The following is a 27,750-nucleotide window of genomic DNA, read 5'->3' on the forward strand; positions in this document are numbered from 1 at the left end:
AACGAATTTCAAAACCCTCAAAATGTTTATACCCTCAAAATGCATTTCCTGTCAGAAATTTGACTGACACCCCAAAGAAGGATTTCACTACAGTGAACGTAACTCGTGTAAGCACACAAAAACTCATTTGCCCCTGACCAATATAGGAAGTCTGTCATTTTTTTTTGTCCACCCTCCACCCATTTGAAAAAGTAACAGCTCATAAGAAATGCCTTGACTTCTGATCTGCTAGGGATATAGCAGAGGGAATGGGGAATGCTTAGACTGGGCAACTGGGATGTATTAATAATTATAAAATCTGCTGCAAGGGATTTGTTTCTAGACAGTCAAAGAATAACCTTTGTTTTTCTTTTCCCTCTCCTCCCACAGCTCCTGAGAGGCAAGCACAAAACAGACACTAGTCATGCTGGCAAGGCGTAAGTGTCACACAGAAATGATGGCCCTCCTTGTAATTAAGGCTCTCTGATGGTTTGTGTTCTTCACCCTCACGGAGGAGGAAAGAAAGAAGTGGTTATAGCTCATGTCACTATAAACCATTTTAAGTTGAAGAGTCTCACTGTATAAAGTTCTGTGCTTTCCTTCAAGTGACTTTGTATAAGGGCTCCCTAAACATACAGAAAATTCTCCTTTGGTTTGCAAAGCACTGTGACTTTCCCATTTTTCAGTAAAGGTAAAAAAAACCTTCAGAGGAAGTAACTTGTGCTAATTGTGTAACAGGCTCTGATTGCCAAAGGCTCCTGCCCTGGAGGCTTGTGCTCTGTGATATGGAAAATGAAATGAGAAGCAATGAGAAGCAATGGAAAGCATGGATGTAATAACAAGGATTGCCAAAAGCCCACACCTTGTGAACCAAGCAAATATTTCTTCTGTGGAATCAGGCCAGGTAACCATCAATTTCTTGCTCTCAGCTCTTAGATCCAGCTACACTGCTGGTATATTCATACTGAACTGCAGCATCAAGAATTACTCCAGATATATAAATTATTTGCATTTCAGCCCCATCCATGTGTAACTGATCAGCTAAAAAAGAGTAGCAATGACACATGGCAATGGTAATGGACCCCAGGACCTTCCCTCTTTAAAGTGCCAATTTAAATCTCTGTGGGATTTAGAGTTATAGTAGAGTTCACAGTAATAAATTTCCAGTTTCATTGTCTCTCACTAAACCCTTCCCTTTATCAACTTTCTTGATCTCAGTTCGAGGATGGGTAAAGCCTTTACTCCCTCTGTTCCCAGACAGAACTGGAACAAAGCATAGAACAGAACAGATGAAAAGGGGGAAAATCAGTGGCCACAGAAGCATGGAGATTGAGCATGAAGAAAATGCAAGAAGTCCCAGAACAGGCAAGCCCAAGTCCCCAGCCAAGTTGCCAAGTCCTCATCATTCTGTTTTATATTTGCTAATTAAATAAAACCACTCTCTCCCCAAAAGAATGGCTTGCTGTGGAGCAGGATTATAGTAACAGCTGAAATGAGCAAATACACAAACAACTCACTTTTAAGTTCTCCAGTTAAGGACACAGCGACCTCAGAACACATCCCCAGAACTGCCATCCTATCCAAACACAGACACAGCACAGACCAGCTACAAACCAGCTGACACGGGACCCTCTGTACTCAGCCACTTGATTCACATTATCCCTCTCTGCTTACTCAATGCTCCCCTTCATTTCCAGGTGTGCTCATGTCCACACATGAGCAGATACAGCCTCTGCTGATCCCATGTGCCAACAAATCACATTCCTAAAGCACCATGCTGTCAGGACACGGTGGCTGGGAGCCAGGCTTTGAAGGACAGACAGACCGTCTTCTTCTCTTGGCTTTAGAGATACAGAAGACGGCAAAACTTTGGCATGGCAAGAGCTGTAACTCCAAGGCCACAAGGACGTCCAGACAAAGCCACAACACCTAACACAGGCAGCAATGCTCAATTAAAGAGGAGATGTGTGCAGTGTTTCACATGCTGACATGTAAATATTTGACAGATGGGGATTTAATAACCATGCTCTAAGAGATTCTGTTTATTTTGTTCTACCAGACTCAATTTGCCATGTTTTTACGTTTCAGTAAAGTCATCTGACACATGAATAAAATATAATTTATACAGTTTCCTTCTGCAGTACAAAGCTCTCTATGTTCAGGTTATAAATTTAAAGTAACTCAGCACTAACACTAAATTTGGTTATTTTCCACTGGAGAAAAACCCTAGGAATATTTATGTATTGTTTTCAATGCTTAAGTTAACTCAGTCTGCATTGCTTCATTTTGAAAGTATTGTGAGTGCAAGGTTTTTGGGATTTTTTCCCCTTTTAGCAATGAATTTATTAGCTTTCAAATTAATATAGGCATTAGCTATAAACATGCTATATAAACATATAGCTAGCATCGGTCACTCTCATAAGTGGCAACAATACCACTCTAAACACACACACATTCACGTACACACACACATGAAAATCAAGGCTTGAATGTCTTTTATATCTTGCAAGAAATATAGCAACCAATATTCCATGCAGAGGTGCAGCAAATGAAGTCCTGTCAAGCAAATGGCAGGAATGACAGCAGATGTCTGGATTCCTTCATAGCTGGTTGCATAAAGGTAGCACACATATTTCACTGGAGACAAAAGCCTCTGACAAGACAGTCTTTCAGTACTTTTCATTCAGAGTTGGCATTTTTGACTGGTGGGGCACATCAGTAGATGTTAAGATGATGAACCAGATTAATCTTGATTTAGCTTCATTTGTACAATGAAAGAAAAGTCTACAACACTCAGTCATGGCTAAAAGAGGCTACAGAATTTAGCTCAAGGTGTAATGTCCAGATCAAATTCTTACAATCCACTAAATTCAAACCAAACATTAGTCTGGACCCTGAGCCAAACCACTTATTTTCATGTCAAGCTACACAGTTATTTCATTTGATCACAGCCAACAGAAATGAGTATCATGCAGCTCTGCTTTTTATCTACATAAACAGGCCATAGACTCCTTTTTGGATCTGAATAATGTATTTGATCTTTCAGCCTCTGTTTATTCACAAGTTCTACCTATTTCACAAGAACTGTCATAGGCAGTTAATCTCTGTGAAACAGTTTGATGCTCTACATTCTCCTATAACTTTAATCACATTGCATGCTTACTAGAGAGAGTAAATGCTACAAAGCAAAGAAACTACTGTCCTGGACTGAGAGACTCTCATAGTTTGGTAAGTTGTGAAAGAACGTGAGCAGTACAGTGTCTACTGATAAATATGCACAAAAGCAGCTGAGTACATAACAATGTTACACATGAAGCAACTAAGAGCAAATAAAATCTGCATTTAACCACTTCTCTATCCTAAACAACAACAGGGATGCTTTAAATGGTTTTGGTCTAACAACCATTATATAGACTATTATATAGGTGTTTACTGCTCCTTGAAGGAAGCTACAAGCAGCTGAATTAGTGTACTTTACAATAAACCTTGTGTTCTGAAAAGTTTCCCAGGTTAGGGCTTAAGAGAAAGAGCATTTTTCTATATACAAGCTAAGCTTTAGTAATGGTCCTCTCTAGTAAAACAGAATTTTAAGAAACTCACCACTTTTCCTTTTCTTGCTTTAAAGGAAATGTTCATTTCCTTATATTTCTTCATTGCAGTCTCCAATTTATTCTTGAGTTCAATGGCACATCTTAGCCGATCATCATTGATTCCTGCTCTGGTAAGTAGCTGCAAATCAAGAAAACAACATTCTTACTCTCTTCTTCTAGAAATCTGAGCCAAAAAAAAAAAATTTCCAGTTTTACCTCATAATTAATGAAACAACGTTGTCACAAATTCCTTTATTTTACAAGTAACAATTAGTGAAGCCAATTCTTTTCCTATCTAGAATATAAAAACTAATAGCAACTAGTGAAGCCAAAGAATGAACAGCTATTACAAACATCTTCTGAGAGTGTCTTTCTACAGGCCAAATTCCATGCAGGAGGCTCCATGATATACTGATATACATGCTAATCTGACAGAGATGTCTAACAAAAACAAGCTGTGTTTTACTTTAAGACTTTGCAAAGAAGCAAAGTTTTACCTATCAAAAAAAAAAGAAAAAAAACAACAAAGAATTGCCTATAGGTACCCACACCCAAGGCTGAGAGCTATCAAACAAGCAACATAGCTCCTGCAGTCTCCTTTAGTCCACTCTTACTGAAATGGAAATCTTCTCTAATTGTTCCTGTTTCTTCAACCTTCATTTCCTTTTGGCTCACTCTCCCTCAAGCTTTACTGTACTCCAGTCCTTGTTTCACCATCTTTTTATTAAAAATATTAAGAAAAAAAAATTATTTATTTATCCCACCTGAATCCAGGACTGCACAGAAGGCCAGAACTTATTTCTGAGAAGTTTGTGAGCATCCATGACACTATTTATGATGGCAGTATTATCTTCATTCTCTTGCACTTTTATATCTGCTCAAAACGGGAAAAGAGTTAGTGGGTACATTTGTAGTATCTTCACCACAGGAGCTAAAGAAGGCAAATTAATCTTTCTAAGATATTTGATCTCTTCAGGGAAAGTTACAAACATCAGAATGCTTCTCTGTTCAGAACTATTCTCCTACTATCCACACATTCAAAAAACCAGACTAAAAGATGAAAAGTGTTCAGTCCAGCGTGCCAGAAAGAGTTGTTAAGCCATCACAAGGAATCACCAAATAAACCACAGACAAGTTCAGTCTTACTATTTACATTACACCTTGTCCCAAGTCCAAATGAACTGGGCCTCATTGTACCAGTTTCTTTATATTCAATACAAAATAATCCCTACCCTGGTGGTAACAGGGACTTGACTGTCAAAGAAGCCAAGTATGCCATTATCCAAGTAAAAATTATACTTTTCACCCACTGTTGTCAGCAAACAGAGAAGCAGATACCCCCTTTACTGTTTGCACATGAAAGTCCCTTAGGACAGGAATTGTAAGAGACTTCCAAAACACAAACCATCCTGATTTTTCTACAGGTAACTCACATTAGCAAAGTTAGACAAAAAAGGTGTAATCACTTCCTATGAAAACTACTTAGTGCTTCTTGCAAGCTGTCAGTAGCAAGGAGAAAGTTTCAGAAACACTCAACTGTAAGATTTTTAAACTAGCAGCTTATTTTCCAGCTACAGACAGAAAGAGGTGAGTAGAAAGAAAATTAAATATGATAAAAATATTTTTTTTTCAACATAAGAGGTTCATCTTATTATAGATACTACAAAATGCTGTGATGGGCTTGCAACAACTAATAAGAAAGCTCAGTCTCAGAAGGTAATTAATGAAATCTGCTAATCACACATAAGGACACCCAAAATGAAGAACGCTTACTAGAGGAACCAGAAATAGAAAAATAAAAAATAAACTTAAAAAGAAAAATTAAAGTGGTGTCCAGGAATCCCAAAGCCAAATGGTGTTCAGTAACCCTAGCATTTAAGTAACAGAAACAAAACCAAAACCACAAGCACAAAGCCCTTCAGAGGAAGGCTGCCTCCAGCTATAAGTCAAAAGTTTTTCCAGGTACCTGTGGAGATTTCAAGGTCTAGAGTATACTTATGTGAAATAAGCCCATGGTTCCTAACAAAAGTCTGGTAATCGTCGTCATCGAGAGCAGGGCCACTGGATTGAACATCCGAGCATGTCCCTCCATCCAGCTCCTTTTGCTCAGGCTTCTCATGTACCTCTTTGTTTCTATCAGGTGTAACACACTGAGAAACAGGAAGAATGTCCTTGCTGCAGCATGGCTGTTCATCATCCATGCACCCCAAATAGGATGGGTAAACTTCCCCCTGGGAGGACAAGGGGGATGCAGGTCCAGCCTCATTAGCAGACATTTGTTCGCTGAGCTCCGGTTCCACGTTGTTCACCGCAAAATTGAAAGGATCTGGCATCAGAAGCTGGAAACAGTTTTCCATCTCTGTCAGCGTATCAGCAATCTCTTGGGACATTTCTATCAAGACACAATTGGTTTATAAAGTTGTTAGATACTGTAAAATGTTAATGTCTCCAGAGCAGACAGAGAGTTACAAAACAAATATGACTGCCAAAGGGGGAATCCATTTATCCAGTGACAACTGAGCCATACAGATCTTCCTCTTCTGCAGAAATTGTCCTTATAAAAGCGACAATACCTAAGCAGGAAATCTAGAATTTCCTGAGCCAGTCATGTAGAATCAGGGCTCCTCCTTTCCTTATCCTCTCCAAAATTTCAGTATGCAAAGATGAGTCAAGTACTTCATAGAATTTGAAGCAAAACAAGGTTGAATGAGGATATTCTTAATGCTGTTGGGGGGTATTCATTCTACAACCATGAATTTTATAGCTGTGTGTAGGAATAGCCATGAATGTATGTTATTGCTCAAAGAGATGCTACTGATACAAATTAGTTTAAGAAAGTTAAATCTCTTTAAAATTCCACTTTCGTGCATGAAAACATTTCCAGCATGTAGAATAAATGGAGACACAATCGCATGCATTATATACACCAAAGTAATTTAATTAAATAACCCTTTACCACAGCAGAATAATATCCTTACTATCTCTGTTGCTCTTTGGGGTGACAGAAATGCCTTTGCTATGCATGCATTGCTCAGAGACTCAGGCCCCAGTTACACTTTCTAGCTGCACTATGATACTTCACAGTTATCCTACACTGCATCCAGGGTTCCTGTACAGACCATTGCCTGTATTTATGGAACACAATGACTATATATAAGTAATGCCATCAGCCAAGAAGGTATTGGGAAGTCTGTGCCTTGTCAATGACACAAAAATTAAGTCACCAGCTCCAAAAAGTTTTGTGATATGCTTCTTAGGAGTTATGCATTCATACTTTACTGAATTAGAGACCAGACTTTCACTTGATAACATTTTCTTTCTTTTTCATCTCTTCCAACTGAACTCACAGGACAGTCACTTCTTTCCCCTGATATTCTTTAGGTAAGAGAGAGGGAGGGTTGAGCTCTAACAAATGCAGTATTCCTGCTTTCAGTGGTCAGCTATTATCTGGATAGTTATGCTCTCAGAATTTGTTTCAAATAAGCTTAAAAAGGTTGCTTTAAAAACAAACAAAAAACCAAACCAAAAACTCACTAAAAGAACCAAAGCAACCAACCTTCCATTTCTTTTTCAGTTCTTTTGACTTTTTCTTTGTAAATGTTCTCCAGTCGTTTTTGTTTCTCCTCCTCCCTCCTCCTTTCAGCCACAGTTCTGGCATGCACATCCTGAAAATCCACCTAAAGAGGAAATTAAGAAAAAAGTGTAACATTCCTCATAAGAAATATATAGAAAATCCATTTCCTAAGATCCTTATCTGTGGTGAAAAATCCTGCAACATCAGCGATCAGCCAGAAGCTCAGCAGCATTTCCTTTTATCTCTTCTCCTCCTCGAATCAATAACTACAGCAATTGTGAACGGAGTTTTTACTCCTACTAATAAAGGACTGTTGAGAATCAATGGCTTTCAAAAGGAATCATAAGGTAGAAAAACAAACCCCTTAGATTTTTACATCCAGAGTGCAGGAAGGAACTGGGCTTTGGGAGACTTCTGTTACAGCACTGGAGACAAGGAGTTAGGCAGAATGAGCAGGAAGAGACTACGCAGGGTAGATATTAAGATTACATGAAAACATCACACCAGGTCCACCAGGAAATTTAGGAAAATTTGTAAGCACTATAACAACTAGTATATATATATATATATATGTGTGTGTGTGACTTAAAAAAGAACCTTGTAAGAAAGGAAGGCAGAAGGGAAGACCTTCAAATTCATTAAAAATGACCAAACTTGTGATTTACAACTACCTTTGCTACTTATCAGTATTGAGGGAAAAGTTAACATTCAGTCTCACTTCCTTATGGCTGAATTATAAACATAAATCTAAACAACTCAAAATGCTGTTTCTTAAAATATTAGCAGTATTTTGGGATTTTTTTGGTGTGGTCTTAGACAGGATAGTGGCTCCCAAATACCAGCAACCTACAACAAAGTTCTGGAGTCACACAAATGTTTTTTATCTAAAAGCTGTCACAGAAACTGGCATGGAGAGTCTCGGTCAGTTTAGGAAATAGGCCCACTCACCAAGCTGGGGTTTTCTAGAAGGAAATGGGTGAGCAGAATGGTGGTAAGGAAAAGAGCTGGTTTCACAACATACAGCATCATATGGATGACCAGAGTGAGCTTTTTTCATTTTCAGGACCTGATTTTTCTACAGGTTTGCATAGTTCCCCACACAGAACTGGGAGAAACAGATCCTCCCAAAGAGCAACACTGCCAACAAAAGCAGAACAAAGACACAGAACTCAGGAACTACAGCTACTGTTTGCAGGCAGTCAGATTGGACTGCACAGAAAACCAGACATAGCTACAGCTTCCTAAAACACAACTTCTGCCTCATGCCAGAGTACCCACAGTGGAGTAATTTGCCCATTCTTTCCCATTCTCCATACCAAAAGGACCATGAAGCCTTTTACTGCTGCTCTGTAATTATGGAATTAAATGTATGAGGAGCAAAAAATTGCTCTTGACTGAAAGGATATTAAGCAGCAGGCTGAGACAACTACTCCAACTTTTGTGAAAATATTGGAATACAGCAGTACTATACTCTGTGTGGATCTCTTTGAAATGCTGTTCACTTTGCAATTCCAGCTCACTCCATAGTTCCACCCATGCATTCCTCAGATGCAAAGATACTACAGTATGAGTCATGTGCCCAAATATGCAAAAACTTGGAAATACGTGAAATATTTTTCCCCTTTCTCCTTCTTTTAAACTTTGAGATAGCAGTTTGAAAACAATTACTTTCATGTATACTGAAGCATTATTTGCTCCTAAAGTCAAACATTTATAGAGGCACCTACTTGGTACCTACAACTACTGACCTACTAACACCAAAAGAGTGGGGAGCTCTTTATCTTTACACCCGAAAAGGGCAGCAGCTGTCATCTTCTGACTGTTTATAAAAGTGATTTTGGTGATCATTAAGGAAAAAAAACAACCAAAACCCAACCACAGATCACATAAAGAGCTAACACTCCACCCAAGTTGCCCTACACTACTGTGCCAAACCTGTAAAACTCAACAGCTGATGCATTTTACTACAAAATAGTAGCAAATGCCTCCTCAAAACTTTTGGTTACTTCTCCCACTTCAAGTATTAAACTGGCAAAGGGCCAGCTGGCTCATATCAAGTCTTTAAGTACAAGAGTTACCAAAGTACCTGAGATTGTTTCTATTGATACTAATGCTTGTAGAGAAACTCCAATTCAGCTGCTCTAGAAAATAGCACAGCTTGTATCAAAACATGGAGAGGGATCCCCCAGGTGTTACTGGGGAGCAGCCACTGACCACAGGAGCACAGACAGACCCACCAAACTTCAGCAGAGTTGTACACTTGTGTTCAACTGGGTGAAACTGTATTATGTGTTAAACCCCCTTGTCTCAGTCTTGTACTTCTCCTCATCACTGTCATTTAGTTTTCTTTCTTCATTAAACAGACAAAAAAGGAGAATTCTAAGACAATCATCTTTTGTGAGCAGATGCCAAAATCTGTATAAAAACCCAGCACAGTACAGTTCAGGAGGGAACACCATTAGCTTAGCATGGAACTAGAACAACAGAAATACATCAGGTATCACAAAGGTTTTTTTATCTACTGTTAGGAATGCTGAATCTGTCTTTCTGAAAAGAAAGAAAACCTGTATGTTTAGTGAAAGCCTGTTATTATCGTTGTAGATGGTGTGACTGCTAGAATAGCATTCCAAATTTCACTGCTGCACCTCAGAAGACAATAAAGCAGCAGGATGTTCCAAACACAGTAACTTGAAGTGACATCTAAAAGCTAAGGTTTACATATATGACATTTCTCCTTCACAAAACCTCTTGTATGGCACAGTAACACTGCAGCTGAGAGTGGTAGGCACCTACACTTGTAAAGTTGTACAGCAAAGGGGAGCTAGAACTGGGCAGCTCACTATAGAAATCAGGCTAGTTTAAACTGCCATAGAAAGACTTAATAGCTGTTATCCTCAGTTTAAGGCATGACCATTATCTCCATTCCAAAAAGGGCTAAACTTTGGGGCTCCAATCAGGAATCAGAGGGTGAAAGCCAGCTGGGTGAGCAATACTTGCACTCGGAAAAAGACAGAGCCCAGCTCTAAGTACAAGACTAGGGTTTCTAAAACCTACAGTACTGCAAGATGAACAGAAAGCCTACGGTTTGTTTTCCAAAGACCATGCTCAACAGGAGGTCTCCTACAGGCAATGTTGTTTCCTACAGCTTTTTTATTACATTTATTGGCCTCCTTGCTTTGAACAACTCCCGGTGATCATCACCTAAAAACACACACTGGAGTAACAGCACAGAGTACCTTTTTATTCTGCTTTAGGAAGTGGTATCCCAGGGAAAGCTGCTTGTAGGCCTCCCCATACTTCTCGTGCCAGTCTTGCACTGCCTTTATGGCCGCTTTCCTCAGCTTCTGCGCCACCTCTTTGGGCGGGGGAAGGGGCTGATCGTGGTCTATCCCCACCGTGAGCTCCAGGAACTCCTGGAAGTTGGAGATAAGAAGCGTCCTGAACTGGTGGGACCTAGCGAACAGCTCCTGCACGACCTGGAAGGCGGAGAAGCGCATCTCGGCGTGCTCCTCTTGCAACCGCGTCAGCAGCAGGTGGTAGGCGTGGCTGATGTGCTCCTCCGACGACCTGAGCACGGAGAAAAGGATGAGAAAGGTGGGGGAATTATTTGAAAAGCGGTTCAGCACGTAAAAACGTACGCTTGGGGGAGGTTTAATTTATTTTAAATTTGAAGTGAGCAGCTTCTCTACTGGCAGCACCCAGTCCCCACAGCAGGCCCCAAGAACGACGCTCAGGGCAGCTCCGCCCAGAGATGCCCGGCCCGGGGAGAGCCAGCGGGGCCCGGCTCTGTCCCTCCCTCCGGCCGTACTTGCAGATCTTCTTCAGCTCCTTCATCCTGCCGGGCTCCAGCCGCGGCTCCCCCGAGGTGGTGAGCTCCTCCACCAGCTCGACCAGGCGCTGGTCCATCTCCGTCAGCACCGAGGCACCGGAGCAGTCGGGACAACCGCCCCGAAGGTGCCTTCAAGACGGGGTAGCCCCGGCCGGGAACCACCAGCGCCGACGAGTCCGGCCGCGTCTGGGCGGCGCCATCTTCCGGCCCTCAGCGGCGGCCCCGCCCCCGAGGAACCCCCCCCGGCTCTTGCTTAGGCCCCGCCCCCCAGAGCGGGCCACGCCCCTTGGGTGGAGCCGCGCCCATGCGGAGCCCCCGCCCCCCGAGAGGAGACCACGCCCCTTGTGCGCGCCCCGCCTCTTAGGCTGCTGCTCCCCCCGCCCCGCCGCGGGTGGTACCTTCCTCCACCCCCCCCTTCCCGGCACCTACCACCGCCCCCCCCCCCCCGCCGCTTCCGCACGGCACCGCCCACGTGACGTGCCGGCACCCGGAAGCGCGGCTGGGGAAGGGCGGGGGAAGCCTTAAAGGAGCCGCGCCCCGGGTTTGTGTGAGGGGATGTTTAACCCCTCATTGTCCGCAGGGCTGAGCCCGCCCGGAGCGGGGAGGAGCCGGCACACAGCGCCCCTGTTTATCACAGAATCAAGCAGACCTCCGAGTCCAACTTATGACCGAACACTACCGCTCCAGTCTTCCTTTAAACACCTCCAGGGACGGTGACTCCTCCACCTCCCTGCGCAGCCCGTTCCAATGGCTAATCATCCTTTCTGTGAAGAAATTCCTCCTAATGTCCAACCTAAACCTCCCCTGGCGCACCTTGAAACTGTCCTCTCGTCCTGTCGCTGGTTTCCTGGGAGCAGAGCCCGATCTCCGCCTGGCCACCGCCCCTTGACCGGGAATTGTGGAGAGCACAAAGGTCCCCCCTGAGCCTCCTCCAGGCTGAACGCCCCCAGGCCGCTCAGCTGCTCCTCACAGCACTTGTGCTCCAGAGCCTTCCCCAGCTCCATTCCCGTCTCTGGACACGCTCCAGCACCTCAGGGTCCTTCTTGTCATGAGGGGCCCAACACTGGACGCTGCTGCGCCACCACAAAAGTGTCCCTGTGCAATACGCCCACAGGTCTGGTTCAGTTATGGGACATCGTGAGACTGCCCTGCGCTCACTGCTGGCAGAACCTGACTGCTTGCAGCTCTGCGTGCTCAATTAGAAGTGCTCTGAGACCCCCAACTTTGAAAGTGCTGCTTAACCGCTGGGAATAAACAAGGCCTTTGCAGGTGCCCGCTTTAAGCATCCTAAAGAAGGAAGACATCTAAAATATCTGTTCCCATTTGAAAATGTTGTCAGCTAATTGACAGGTATTTCCATCAATCCACAGTTAAGTCGTGTGCTGGAAGCGATTTATGTGGGTTGGTGTTGCAGCTGTGTCTGCTGGATCCTGTGATCGGGAAAGATGGCACAGAACGCTTTTCACTAGAAATGGGCTCACATCATCAACCAGATTTACTGCAGTAAATGAATGCATACATTTTGCAGTGGCTCTGCTATTTCTGACTCAATACTCAATACCAATGACATCCTACTTTTTCATAATGTTTCTCCCTTCCTCATTGCCTTTTATCAAGTATGGTGCATTTCCATGTGAAAGTCACGGAGAGTGGCAGAGGTCATCTTTAAAGTTTAGATCAGTTTACTCTTTCACTGTTTGTAATTTTTCTATCTCTTGAAAGTGCCTCAACAACTGCTTTCTGTTAGGGTATGACTTGCAAAAGGAGCATTGCTGTGCTATCTGGAAACAGAATTTCAAAACGAGCCTCAAGCAACAAACCTACCATCAACAAAGGCACTGATTTTATGCTCTTGCATAATGTTTAAAGAAATCCCTGCAAGGAGCCATATGGTTTTGCAAAAATCAGTTGCTGAATGAATGAATGAATGCTGAGTTGTGTAACTCATTCATGATAGTCCCTTAGGCAAATCCCAGTGAGAGCTAGGCTATTTATTTATTTATTAAAATCAAAGACAGTTACATAAAATTGTGTTGGCTTAGGTTGCTGAGTCTCCTTTTCCCTTCTACTTTTTAATTAACATGGCAAATAACCCACCATTCAATCATTTCCATACTCTCTTCATCTGGACCAGTCTGATAAAAGGCTGAAGAGAGCCAGAACAGTGAAGAATTCATTCAGCTGCAAAAGTCACAAACCTCTGCGCATGCGCTGATTTTCCCCAGCTGGTCTGGGCTGTTCCATGGAGGGACACTGTGGAGTGCAGAGGCAGGGCTGAACACCACCTGATACCCCTTCAGAGCCTCAGTGTTCAATGCTACTTTTGTTTACACCTGGTTTCAGCAAAGCGTGAGTCTGCAGCTTCGTGTTATGTGGATTGTTTAATTAAGGAGTTGCATTTCTTATCTCTGTACTGAGACATCAGCAAGAGCAACGTGGTGACACTTCGTGACTTCTCCAAAGTGACTGACACCTTGCAGGGGTACAGACTCTTCCAGGAACACTGCCCTGTCCACCACCTCTGCAGGATACCCAGCACTATCATCACTGGCAGGAGGAATTTGCAGTGGGAATGTTCTCCTACAAGGAAGGCATCTCCAGACAGGACCAGTTGTTCCATCCAGAGGTCATCTTCAGTTGGTCCAGTACCTTTGGCCAAACACATAGGCAAAGAAAAACTCCAGAATTTTGTCCACTGACAGTGATTTGGGTCTGGGTGTTCTTACACTAAAGAAGAACCTTTTGTTCCATCACAAATTTAGAATGTCAAACTGATGGCTCTAGGAAGGGTTATGTCAGACTTTGTGCAATACTAAATTATCTGGCTTAGTATTTTTATAAAAAAAACCCATTTCAATAGGAGACAGTTCCACCATTTTACTAGATGATTCTTTGCCAAGGGTTGTTTTCCATCTTTGCAATAAAGGAGAATGTCAGTCAAAAAGAAACCCCCCTGAACTTATAAAATAGCTGTATTCAGCTTAATGACATGAAATCAAAAAGGAGGATTTGTTTTCCTGCCAAAACGGAACTTGGGCAAAAAAAACTTCTCTACAAATAAGTTGGAGTTTAAATAACTTCAGGTCTGAAGACACAGAAACACAATAAACACTGATATTAAATTGTCACAGAGTTTGTGCCAATTGGGTTGTAAAGAAAATGACCTTCTATGTGAGTTGCATAGATGCTGAACCACCAGTTTGAGTCGAGCAAAAGGGTGACAGATATTTCAGAGCTCTGAACTACCTTGTAAGGGGTAAAGACTATATTTAAACAGATGTTCTCAAAGGGGAAATAGCCTATTCATTAAACCATCAATAATGCAAGGCCAAAGGCACTTGGTGACCTCCTCTAATTATGTGAAGTAGTGACTGTGACAACACTTCAGCCTACTGTAACATTTTATAATTCTGTCACAGGAGGAGATGAATGAACCTGCTCTGTGTGGCCTAGATCACTGATTAAATACCCACTTGTGAGTTGGATGGAGCAGCAATAGCTGTAGGAGAACCATCACAAATCAAGGAGCACCTTCCTACATGTAGCTTGTATTCATGTCTAGAATAATTTTTTTAAATGACCCTACAGCAATTCCTGAAACTGCACACCAAAGTGGACACACTGGATTAGTATCAAGGAGGGTAAATAGTTTTTTTTCTTCACTGGAATATCTGTGCAGAGTCAGACGGGAGCTTAATGAGCATTTTTCTGTGTTAGACAATATATATCCACATGAGGAATTAACATTTCTACATGAATGCACCCAATGAAGACCAAGGCACATCCCACTGCACTGCACAGGGGTGTCTTTGGGGGTCAGGGGGATACCAGCCTTTAAGGCAGGACTTAGATTAGGTGGTACAGATCAGGAGGAGCTTAAAGGTTGTTAACATGTAGGAAAGGAGAAAGGAGACTTCAGAGACCCCCAAGGAAATCCCCAAGGAAAGAGGAAATCCAGCCCAAATTCTGCATGAAGACCTTCTGATGCTAAATCATACAGAGACAGAAACACACACTTCCCTGTGTGTGTAAAAACTGCTTTCAAACATCTGGTGTTGGCAGAAATTTCTTAAACAACCTGAAGAGACTGGTTTGGGTGTCACATTGACTCACTGATGGTACTGTTTTGAAGCTCCTCCTGCCTGATGGATGCCTGAGCTCTCCGATCCTTGGAAAGCCATAGGCTGTAGTAGAACTGCAGTCACTCAAGCTGGTTTCTCCAAATGAGAGACTGCATGGATCTGTGGCTCAGGTACCCAAATTAATTCCTTTTTTCTTTTTTTTCCAAGAATGTGGAAAGGAGAGAACTGTTCTGAAGTGGCTAAAAGTTGCAGATCTGCCTCCAGTTAAATGGGAGTGAAGTCCACTCCCAATGAGAAGCTGCTGTTGCCGTTTTGGACACGGGTGGGTGCCGGGTCTGTGTGTGCTCACAGCCTTCACACACCACTGCACAAGCACTGTCTGGTCTGGGGTTTTCCATGGCAGATTCCTCTGTCCTGTTCACACACCAGGCAGCTAGGACCCACTGTGACATTGCAATCACTTGCTCACAGGAGCGAGTCCTCAGTCATCCATTAAATCCACTGCATTCCCTCAGCACCAGGACAGTGCCCACATGAGCCTGCTCTCTGCCTTCAGCCCTGTTCAGCATTTCCATCATCTTTTATTTGCAGTGAGCAAGAAAGCCTCATGGATCAAAATGAGCTTTTCCAGGGAATTTCTTTTACTGTTATGATAAAAGAATGCCTTGTCTCTATGAGGAGATTAGTTACACAAGTCAGCTTTTGCAGGCAGGAGAAAAGTCCTTGGCTTGAAGAGATTACAAGGTAGTTGGGACAAAAATTGAGTGCAAAGACCACAGTTTGAGAGGGAAGGAAATATTGAAGTATGACTAAAGGGAAGAAGAAACTGTCTTGAAAAGAAGGAGGTGGCAAGTCTTGTGAAGTGTCTGTAGCTGTTTATTTATGCTTTTAAAGAGGTGTGTTGTACTTCTGTGGCTCAATTTCTAAGCTGGAGCAAAATGGGAAAATATTTATTCATATTTCATGTATTTGGACCCCTTTGCATGCTCTCAGTTTCTGCAGCAAGTGCATCACAACAGTTCCACTGACCAACATTCTTTTATATTTAGCACTTCTAGGATTCCTAAATGTTTCACAAGCTTTTAGGCAATCGAACCTCAGTACAGCTTGGAGTAAGACTCCAGCCAACACCTATGACGAATATGATCCCATCCCTTGAGCAGCAGCGCCTCCAGCAGGGTGACCTCAGCGGTGTTACTCATGCAGCCACCCCGCTCTGTGTTTCAACTTGTCTCACGTGAGTGCTAAAAGGCCTCTTAAATAAGTCATTGCTACTTTTCCTCTTTGCATAAGTCATAGTGGTAAGATTATATCAAATACTGAAGAAGCAGTATTTGTGGTGAACATTCCTTGGTAAACTGTACTCAAAATTCTCTTGATATCTTTGACATCCAGTTCTGCTCCAGGTCATGCAATTTGAATTCTAGTGAAGTTACGGGGTTTATCTTTTTTAAATGTGAACAAGACTGGCAGTCAGTAGTTTCAAGTGGACAAGCTATATTTGTAGGGATAGTAGAGGAAACTGCATTGCCAGCACTGGTCTGACCTGGGTGACTGTGACAGCCTTCGCTCAGCTGAAATCACAGAAAATACTCTGTCATTGCCTTTGTCACCACATTCCTGCATGGGCACGGGATGCACAGCCCCTGAGAGACACAGCCTCCTGGTCGCTGAGGGGAAAAGTTCTAAATCTATTTAGAAAGCGTTTTATTTATTTAATAAAAAATCCCCAAAATACCCAAACAAACAAGACCAACCAAAACCCAAAAAACCCCCTAAATGTACGTCTTTTTTAGGGAAAAAAATATAATATTTGTTAAGCTCACAGAGCTACGAGAAATATAATTTTCAGGTAAGTACATTTTCAAATGAGAACAGAAATGAAATTTATACAGAAGCATAAAGTACTTTTAAGATGAGTTTATTTGCAGATAAGAGTAAAAATTGACATTGACATTATAAGGCTCTGAACTTTGTCACCGTTAACCACGAGTGTGCCTAGGGAATTACACACACCATAAACTCTATTTATTTCCCCTCTCCAGGAGCAGCCCGGGGCATTTCTGCCGGTGTAAAGCCACAGGCGGGGGGACCACTGGAGACGGGGCTCCAGCAGGAGGGCCTGCGAGGTGCGGGGAGCAGCCCCCGTGTCCCCGGCTCCCCGTGTCCCTGCCGGGGCTGCGGGGTCGGGGGCTGCCCTGGGCGCAGCCCCCAGCAGGTGGCAATGCAGGAACACCTGTAGCCCGTCCAGCCAGGGAAAGGCTGCGGCTGAGACCGCTGTTCCTTGGGAAAAGCCCCGCCTTGGAAATCCTGCTCGGTGTTTTCAGCATCAATTACAAAGCGTTTTCACTGTCAGCGAGGTATTTTGTATTACTTTGTTTTTAAACGGTAGGATTTGAGCTTACAGGATTTGTAGCAGCAACCTGTGGCAATGAGGTGGATGTACCAGATCCAAAACCTTAGGGGTCACCTGGGAAAGTCATGGAATCATTTATGTTGGAAAATAGTCCCAAGACTGTCAAGTCCAACTATTGACCCAGCACTATCAAGGCCACACGTGAGAGAAATTTAAACGTGGCATGTTATATTTCTCTGTATATACATATACATACACACACACACACACACATATGATGTGCAATGTCTCTTGAGAACCCCAGTCACAACCCTTTTTCCCATATTCTCTTGTTGCATCTTCCATCTCTGTGCAAGGCCACACTGTTTCCAAGCCAGGAATAAATCCTGAAACAGATCAGAACCTTTAAACATAATCACAGTCTCACAATAAAATAGGCAAAGAGGAGATTTCATTTGAACAAAGCATTCCTGAGTATCACATCATAGAAACTAATTTTAATGACAATTTAAAAGACAACATGTCTCTGAGAAAGCACTGAAGGTGGGCCATTTTCCAAGAAGAATGACTGTGCTTTGTAGAAGGAAGTGGATAGAGTAATCCAAAATACAGAAACAGAAAAATACAGAAACATTAAAAGTGTCTAGTGGCACACTTTGCCTTTTTTTTTGAACACACACACACACAACCCACCTAAAACAAATAAAACCAACCACAAGCCCCCCCAGAAAACCCCAATGAAAACATCCCCTCCTCCCCAAACTCTGAAGCCAGTTAAAAAAATCAATATGGAAGATATTTGAGCTTGTTAAGAAGTCAATGAAAAAAGTTTGCACCAAAAAGCTTATGAAAAACCTCTTTCCCCTTCTTATTATAACTGCAAAACTTGCTCCTGACAGAGAAGTGGCTCTTCCTTGAAAGGCCATTGCTGGTGAACTGAAATCACAACTGAGCTGCCAAAACGTTGCCCTGGGCACCATAACCACAGGTTGGTGAAAGTGGCTCCAGAGGAAGTGATGGAAATGCTGAGAGGTTCCCTTACATGTGTGTGAACACAGTCTAACTTTACTTACTACAAACAAGGAATCCAGTTTATCTGCAATCACTGTGGTTTCTCTCATCTCCATATGCTTCTATCACTGCGTGGACTCTGTTTTAAATGGTGCAATAAAAACCTTAGGGAACAAAATTCATCTGATGCAGAAATACACTGCATTGTCTCTTCAAAAAGTATCACAGATCTTGAACTGCACAGGAATATTTTAACATCAATCCATATTCTGCATTTGCTGCTCAGAAAAGCAGCAGTTCTTGCTATTTCAGAACCACCAGCAAATTTCAAATATGTCTCTATTGTATGGAATCACGCTGTTGGAACAGCAGGGTTAAACAGTTTCAGAGCAATAACAAAAAGCACTAAGTAGTTTAAGCTCTGTAAAATGTGTAAACAGCACAGCAAATACTAAAATAATATGCATTTTATAAAGTTCTTTAAAAAATTCTGTGACCTATAGGAAGGGTACAAGAACTAACAGCAGAAAAGAAATAGTTGCAATAGTGCCTATTAGTAAAGATTTAAGTAAGTTTTTATTATTATGAGGTAACTTATTAATAAAATAAAATTATCTTCAGGGAAAAATATCCCATTAAATGATTCTGAGTATAGCAGTGAAAAACCCAAGAAACAAAAGATGAATTCAAGCTGGAAACCAGGCACATATTTTACCAGTGAGGAAACAGATTCTCTGTCTCATGATGAAGTTTTTCTGACAGATGTGCTCGAACCAAACAGCCCTGGATTGTAAATAGTTTTGAGACTCGACATCCAAAATCAGGACACTGGAGATCCGTTGCCACTGGCTCTTTTGGAAGGCTTTAAATTACAGAGAAGACTTTTTACACAAAACAGAGATGGCAGGACATGAAAATCGTGGTGACTCAGACAGTAACTGTTAGAGCAGGGCCCTGGCCACTTGTGCTGTGGAGTTGTGAGTGGATCCCGGAGAGGGGACAGCACAGAGGGAGAGTGTTCTGCAAATAGAGTGTAAGAAAAAGGATATTATGTCTCTTGAAGTATCCTTGAGTTAAAAGTGACTGCTGGAAGTTTTCGAGAATGTTCCAAATGTCAAGACTCAGTTACTTAAGGACAGAGAAGGGTTATAGGAAGGTTCCTCTAACAGTGGGAGCAGCCCCTCTTACTGCTTGGAGCATATGCTGTGAGGAAGCATTTTTAATCTTTGGTATTTTAACAGAACTGATCCATACTGGTACGTTTAATGGGATTTGCACAAAGTTTTAGAACATTCCAGAAACTTGTTCTATGAGACTTCATGTTTTAGCCCAGACCTTTTAGTATCTCTTCACCTGAGCACGATCTTCACCTACACCTTGAGGTGTTATTTTGCAGTAATTTTTAAATAGCCACCCAAAGGTTCAGTGCTAGGTTCAGTGTTAGGTTCACTGGCCCGAGGATTCTTCTTGGCTTCTTCAGCACTCTGATTTCTTTTCATGGTGTTCCTGGAAATCCAGGATGTGGAAGGAAAGAAGACAAATACTTTATTCAGATAGAATTTTACTCCAGCATCTCACACCCTCAAACACAGAGATCACAGGTGATGTTATTTATAGATTCCCAATGCAAAGTCATTATCCTTTGCTAACTGGTTTAGAATAAGGGAGGTATTTCTGGATGTGGCAGCTACTAATCTTACTTCAGTGAGGAATTATTAATTTTACCTCCTCAGAAGAAGGTTCCATAGACACAGGGAATATGTTTTGGCCAAGGGTAGGATAATTTCTCTCTTAACAGGGCAGGTGACATTCTTTCCAATTATTATAAAAATTAGGTGTGTCAACGAAGGTCTGTTACTCACTGAAGAAGCAAAACAGCAATTCAGCTGTGACCTCTGGGCTTTTCTCTACACCTGGTAGTTAAACTGAATCATTAGCTGTCCTATAAAACCAGCACCCTGTTTATTCACTGTTTTTTCAAGTTGGATAATGCAGCACTGAAGCCAGATAGCTGGCAATGGATGTGACAGTGACATTCAAAGGAAACAGATGCCACAAAGCCTGGATCATCAGAGGGTATGTATATCTGAGATCAACATTTGCAAAGTGCTGCTGGAAAAGAAAAGCCAACAGATTTGCATCAGCAACATCAATTCTCATCTATTCTTCACTGTCTGACCATCTAACAAGATAGGATCACTCATTCAATGGTGTTCATCCCATTGCAGGGTTGTTCCTCCTGGAGCTGGTCGTGTCTTGGCTCCCACACACAAAGGTTGGCAGCACAGCTGCTCCAGGCACCTTCTGTACCCAGAGGATGGGCAAGTTGCAAATGCCCCGAGGGCAAGATCTGTTTACAGACTGGAGAGACTCCTTGTCTTTTTGGCTCAAGCCTCATGATGACTCCAGGAAAGAGTCAGGAAGCAGGCTGTAATGCTCCTGAGATAGGAATGTGACACTGGCCTCAGCTGATCGGAGCTGGGAGTGACCCTCCCCTCCATAGCAGACCCCCCACACTGCTCAGGTGTCTGCAGCTGACACAGACAGCTCAAGACGCTGTTGCTGTTTCCATTGCTCCAGCAGCCACCCACAGAGATGCTCTCCTGGTGCATCCCCCACCACCCAGCCTGAATTCTTCTCCATTTCCTATGATGGAAGCCAGCCCTGTAAACTGATGTTCCTTATGGCCACAAATAGGATCAAATAATTTCAGGAGCTCCTGTGCACATACGAGCAGGACAATGAGACAGTGACTGGAGTGTGCGTAGTTTAAAATAGAGAATTGTGTCACGATGCTCATGGAGAAACAGCCTCTTCCCCCACACCACTGATCAAAACAGCTTCTACCGAGGAGCCACCTCAAAGGGCCAGCAACAAGCAGCCAGGGGTTCAAACCCTGCCTGTTGGATTTTTGCCCTCCCAGACCAGTTCTGCCAGCAGGGCACAGAGCTGGTTCCAGCGGAGGCGATAGCTGGGCATTACAGCACAATGCCAGGATGATGCCCTTCCTGGCAGGGATTAATATGACATTTTCCTTAATGACTGCATCCAGGGCAACTTGAGTTTTTCTAAGATCAATTTCTCCCTGGCCCCTCCAGTATTTAATAAAATATTTCTCTGGTTTGCGTCCCTAAAGCTGCTACTTGAAAGAGGATACATCTCCATAAGGAGCATGCATGGGCACCCTGAAGAACTTCCCACAGCTCTGCTCCTGGCTCTTCTGAGCAATTTGTCTTGCTGTGGTTTGCCAAGAAAGAAAAGGAAATAGTCTACTGGTTTATTGTCTGTTTATTTCCTTTTGGGGAATTTGTCTATATGATTCCACTTAACCTCTGTGGGTGGCGAACAAAATATTTAAGTTAGTTAAAGATCTTTTTGTCCTGAAGTGAATAGACCTTATAATCTTTTTCTCCTCATTTTTCCTTCTGGTTCTGTCAGGAAGAAGTCCTGGCTGGGAATGCAGATGATCTCCCTGGGAAAATCTTTCCCTTTGCTCTGTGGGATAGGTATAACAATTTCCTTAAATGCACAACATAAAATTTAATCTTACGGGATAGGAAATAGGGTCAAAGGAGTAGGTACAGATGTTATCCCCACTTAACCAGCTTTGGATTTCCATTTTAGTTTGGAAAACTGAACAGCTCAGTGCTTCCTCTGCACCAGCTGCAGTGTAAGAGATAAGACCCGAATACCCAGGGCTGTGCTCCAGCTTCCAGCACAGCAGCACCAGACCCCTCTGCAGCCCCAGCATCAGAAGGAGCAAGTCCAGAGGAGGCCACAAAGGTGATCAGAGCTGGAGCACCTCTGCTGTGGAGACAGGCTGAGCCAGATGGGGGTGTTCAGCTTGCAGAAGGCTCTGGGGAGGCTGTTCGGCACCGTCTAGAACCTAAAGGGGTTACAAGAAAGTTGGAGATGGACTTTTGACAAAGGCATGGAGTGACAGGACAAGGGGCGTGGCTTCAAACTGGCAGAGGGCAGGGTTAGATTGGATATAGGGAAGAAATTCTTTCCTGTGAGGGTGGTGAGGCCCTGGCACAGGTTGCCCAGAGAAGCTGGGGCTGCCCCATCCCTAGATGTGCTCCAGGCCAGGCTGGATGGGGCTTGGAGCAACCTGGTCTAGGGGAAGGTGTCCCTGCCCATGGCAGAGTGTTGGAATGAGATGATCTGCAAGGTCACTTCCAACACAAACCATTCTGATTCTACGCGATGTGATTCCCAGACTGGATACTAGAGCACCTTCTTTCCATTAGATCTGAACAATTAACAGTCCCAGGAGACTGATCACTTGGTTTATAACTTGGCACAATTTTTTTCACTTCCATGTTGCTAAGTTATTTCTGGTTTTCTCAGTGCATCTCCCTCTCCCCACCACCCACCGATGTTGCACATTCCCATCTTTATTAGGAGCAAGCAGCAAGGTGCTGGGCGCAGTTTTGTAATCACATCTGGATCTCTATCACACAGTACTTCCATTTTAACTCTTTCTTCTTACTTACACTTTTAAAAGCTTCAGTTATTTTAAATTCGTTGAAAGGTAACTGGCTGATAACATTTCTTAGCTCTACCCCGATGCTTGATCTCATTTTTAATGAGTCGAACCAAACAGCTTTTCTTGTTCAGCAGCCTTTCCTCTTTCTTGTTGTTCTGCTATTTCCTATTGTTCTTGTGGTGTTACTTATCTACAGCTGATTTCCTCTGGCTTAGGATACAGATCTCTGATAAATGTAACATGACCAAATAGCAGGATTTCATGGTGTAGCTGGAAATACCTGATTCACAACTGTGAGCTCCTCAGTGAAATCGACTTGTTGCCAGCTAGCAATGAGGACTAATTTTGTTTTTGATGTTAAGAACTCCCAGGTACTGAGATTAGGACTAGATCTCTTAGGACTTTTTTTTTTTTAGTGCCTAGCTCAGATACACCTTGAACTTCTCACAAAAGCCAGCTGTAATTTGGAACTACTTTGTGTTGGTTCCACAGCTGCTGTGCCAAAAACATCTTCAGCCCTCACATCCAGCAGTAACTGAGCTGTAACTTGCTCCCTTCCACTGGCCTTCATGGCAAATTTTTTTCCCAACTGTGTGCCAGAGATACTTTCCCATACAGAACCTACCTGGCTATAATCATCTCTTTCTAAAATGAAGAGAAAGCTGAGCTGCTGAAAACTTCTCAGAGCTTAGCTAACACTTATCTTTAAAATAGATGACTGAATTAAGAAAATGCTGCCTTTCAGTGACTGATGCACATTACAGAACCAACCAGACACTGAGTCTTTGGAAAAGCATAATGGCAGGGAGATCCTGGTGAATATATGACCCCCTCATCATCAAACAAGGAGTTGCTATAGATTCGGTGACTGGAGGAACCTACTGGCAGTTTATCTGTTCAGCGATCAGAGGAAGATCAGACTTGATCAACTATCATGTGGATCTGGGCTGGGCTTTATTTGGAGAACAAATTCAGAGCACCTCATTATGGAACATGAAAAAGCAAGAAAGAGGAATTTTAAATACTCATTTTGTTGTATCAAGTGACCTCTATTGTGCAACAGGACGCCCACTGCACAGTGTCACAGTGTGGATCTCAAAGCATCCTCAATAAAAGTGTTTAGTGTGTTTCCCAACACACTCTGCTCAGGCTACCTGAAGCTGAAAAAAAAAAAGCAAATCAGAGTATTCATTTTTTTTTTTGTCCTGAATAGTGGTCCATTAAGCATGTTCAAAGGCTTCCTTTTGGCAGATTTCCAGCTGTAATTTTATCATTCTTCCTGTCCCAAATAACTTTTTTTTTTCTGCCAAGGAGTAATTTTATTACTGAGTAGGAAAGGCCATGCTTATGTTAAAGAAACCCCCAAACCCATACCAGTCCATCAGTCTTTAAAGCTTCTGGCAAAATGTTTTGCCTGAGTTTGGTATCAGCTTTGCTATTTCCTACCTAGGAAGTATTGTGACCTCAGTGTCTTGAACCCTTCTCAGCCTGGAAGATAATGGAAGCTGAAACAGGTACTCCCCTCCCCTGCCCCTTCATGGCACTGTTAAGAGCTACCAGTATATCCTTCTCTGCAAGAGTAGAAAATCTTCAGCATTTACAGTAGGGCTTTGGACCACAACAAACAGAAGGAAAGGTTAAGGCAGTTCTCATCCTTGGTATAACTGGAAATCAGAGGAACCTGTCCTGACCACAACTGGGACAAACTGTAGCCTCCAAACAGGAACACCACAACCAAAATCCAGAGCCTCCTTAAGCTGCCTGGCAAGACTGAAAAAACATTTCAGTGAAGGATATTGTTCATTTCCAGCTTAGCCAGATCTTGAAACTCTTTGCTTTACTAGAGAGTTTCTACTGTTTTAAATAATTTTTTGCTTACTGAGGCACCTGGTTTGATGGCTGGGGCCGCCTGTGAGATGAGCTGTGAACCAACACCTCTGTTGGATCGGGAGCTCCAAGCTGCACAAAGCAGCCATGGAATGCAAACCAGAGCTCCAAGCTGCACCAAAACAATCCATGCTTGCCACCGTTTCTGACCCTCATAGAGCTGAAGGCTTCCAAAGCCATGCCAGAGCAAGCCTGAGAGCAGCCCAGCAGTTCAGAAGGGCCAGCCAGGAGGCTACAGCTGCTTGTGGCACACAGGCCTCGCTGCAGCCAGAATGGGTTGTGTGACCACAGATCTGCCAAGTGAGCAATCAGAGCTAACAAACAGCTGAAGCTCCCCTACGCTCCTTCTGGAACACTCCCTTGTAACACACCATCAGGGACTGAGTCCTCATGTTGGCACCTGGCCCTCTGGAATCACACCTCCCATAGATGGAGGTCCTTGTTGTAGGACAGCTGTTCTCTTCTCCCATCCCAAACTAGGTTTTTTTGGGGAGTGTGGGTTTCTCCACCACTCTGCTCGGGTGACAGAAATCAAACAAGGCTGAAATCTCAGGAAACCATAGCTCTAACTGGTACTTAAGAGAATGAAAAGCAGCAATTTGCATGCCCTACAATTGTTGTGCAGTTACCACACATTCCCTCAGGTCCAATAGAAATCTACCTCTTCTTTCCTCCTTTGGGCCTTTTATGAATTTCTGTAAAGTAGGGAAAAGTGAGGTTGCCATCCTCAAGGTATGCCTGCCCTTCTACAGTGATGCTGTACACAGTGCCCCAATGAGACAGAGGTGCTGTTCCACGTGGGTTTGAGTAACACTGCTCCTCAGGGTGACATCCTCTCCTCCTCTAACTTGAGGGTGCTTCAACTCTTGCCCCAGGAGAAAGGAAGAGACCAGTCACTGCATAACTGATAGCAAATTCGTCCAGTACTAACATAAGTTCTCTCAGTATCTGTCTCCACCTACTCTTGGCACATTACTTTTGCTCTAAGGAATCATTAAAATCTGCCACTTCAGAAAGTGCCCAGAGGACAGACTCAGCAGTGAGTGCATGAGCACTGGCCTGCGCCAAGTTGCCAGCACTGCAGCAGTCCAGACAAACGTGTTCTGAAGCATCCACAATGATATTACTGAAAATGGAACCTTTTCAGACACACCTCCCTGGAAAGCCCAGGTATTTACAGTTTCACAGTGGCTAGTACAATCAGTTTAGCAATATCTGTGACCTTTAAGTGTTGAACATGAAAAGAAGTTGTGGTCCTCTGACTATGCTTTGTTAGCATTCTTTAAAGCATGAGAAACCCACACCTAACATCACCCACAACATTTTATTAACAGGAAGGCTCTAGGACATTAGGCAGTCTTCTAGGAAGAGACAGAAAAAATCCTCAAGTATACTGTTCATATATGGAAAGTTTAAACCAAAAATACTTATTTGACTGAAATGCTCTGAAGAACAACGGTTATGGTTGTTGTGTGGCATTTTTTTGGTTTGCTGGGGGATTTTTTGGCATGTTTTTGTGTGTGTGTGTTATTTTTCTTTTTTTTTTTTTTTTAGTCTTGCAGAACACTGAAAACCAACACTTGGAAGTTACACTCATTTTAAGAGAGGCCATTGTCAGAGTTAATTTTTTTACATTTAAACACAAAACAGCTTTCTAATTTTATATAATCAAGAAATGGAAAACAATTTTTATTAACAGTCTTACATTTACAATCTTTTATTAGCTAATCAACATCAACATGCAAAAATAAGCGCTAAATACAAACCTCTACAATATGGTTTTGTTTAAACTACAATGGTTTAATTCTTTTGAAAAGTCATAAGGATGTGTTCTGCAGTTGTTAAAATTGAACTATTAGTTTCAGTTATGAATACTATTTAGACCCTAGAATTATGTAGTCATCCTGCAAGGCATCTTCAGAAACTTTGCCCAACACTTAAGAATACCAGCTCATTGTCATGTGAGTACATTCTCAAAGCAAGAAATAAGGCAGTAGCACTAATGATTTCATATTGAACCCTATGCACATAACTAATAACTTTAGAAGGACTTTAACACTATGGTAGACTGGAAAAAGAACATTTAAACAAGCATTGGATTTTGCCTGAAATGTTCTGAGTTCTTCTTGATACTTATGCAACCTCCTTAAAATATTTGGGTTTGGAAAAAGACTTCATACTCCTTCAAACCAGTCTCTATTTGATCCTCCAGAGAAGCCACCTTGTGTCAAAGACATCAAAAATATCTTCCCATGGAAATAAGTTATATCATTCATGTTCAGGATGACTTCACCAGAGGATCATAAAGAAGGCAAAGAGGAGCTTAAAGGAGAATACATTGGTAGTATTGAGATCTTTGATAACAAAAGGGTCTTGGACAATTGTGAAAAAGAGGGAAAAAAAATGGATTTCATTTCAAATCTGTTGTAACTTTTCCCCCAGTGCAAGTGTCCATCTTTAAAGAAAGCTATCCTTTAGAAGATGAAAGTACTTTTCTTTGAGAAGAGTCCAATTTTTGACCTTATGTTACAAAACCTTAACAATCAAAATTTGTTTTTGTGTTTTTTATTCAAGTACAAACTTAAGTCATAATTCCTCTCTTTTTTTTTTTTTTTTCCTCGTTTCAAGAGTGTTTATTGTTGCTCATTGATCTTTGGTCGCAAGAAACAATAATGCCACCGACAGGTCTGCTCCCCAAGGTGGCAGGTTTTGCTTCTTTGCCACACATTAAGGCCCCCCCCTTTACAGGGTATGCCAAGATACACTGTGTCAAAATTCCAGCGGCACTTCATCATGTGTTTTACGGACCTACATGATGTAGACTTTCTCAGCTTGTGAGAAGTTGAAGACTTCTTTGGTTCTTGGGCAAATTACTTTGTCATCTTGACGAATAGAAAGCAGAGACTGAAAAAGAATGAAACCAAAAGATAATATTCACAACAGTAATTCAAAG

At 42.5% G+C, this 27,750-nt stretch overlaps 2 protein-coding genes across 4 annotated transcripts in view; both read right to left on the reverse strand.

Annotated features, from left to right (window-relative positions):
* The window catches only part of UVSSA (UV stimulated scaffold protein A), a 49,243-nt gene extending 38,077 nt beyond the window's left edge, over positions 1 to 11,166 (reverse strand). Inside the window, exons 1-6 of the mRNA XM_082282680.1 lie at positions 10,952 to 11,166; positions 10,380 to 10,710; positions 7,126 to 7,246; positions 5,536 to 5,961; positions 4,334 to 4,443; positions 3,580 to 3,708 (exon numbers count right to left, since the gene is read on the reverse strand). Of these exons, the coding sequence (XP_082138806.1) occupies positions 3,580 to 3,708; positions 4,334 to 4,443; positions 5,536 to 5,961; positions 7,126 to 7,246; positions 10,380 to 10,710; positions 10,952 to 11,049 (1,215 nt within the window). The 5' untranslated portion in view covers positions 11,050 to 11,166. The remainder of the gene's footprint in view (positions 1 to 3,579; positions 3,709 to 4,333; positions 4,444 to 5,535; positions 5,962 to 7,125; positions 7,247 to 10,379; positions 10,711 to 10,951) is intronic.
* A 15,307-nt stretch (positions 11,167 to 26,473) lies between these two features.
* Positions 26,474 to 27,750, reverse strand: part of MAEA (macrophage erythroblast attacher, E3 ubiquitin ligase) — a 49,538-nt gene continuing 48,261 nt past the window's right edge. For all 3 annotated transcript variants that reach the window (XM_082281243.1, XM_082281245.1, XM_082281244.1), the window contains exon 9: positions 26,474 to 27,701. In XM_082281243.1, the coding sequence (XP_082137369.1) occupies positions 27,606 to 27,701 (96 nt within the window). In that variant the 3' untranslated portion in view covers positions 26,474 to 27,605. The remainder of the gene's footprint in view (positions 27,702 to 27,750) is intronic.

This window comes from Coloeus monedula, assembly GCF_965178545.1.
Source record: "Coloeus monedula genome assembly, chromosome: 5".
Lineage (NCBI taxonomy): Eukaryota > Metazoa > Chordata > Aves > Passeriformes > Corvidae > Coloeus > Coloeus monedula.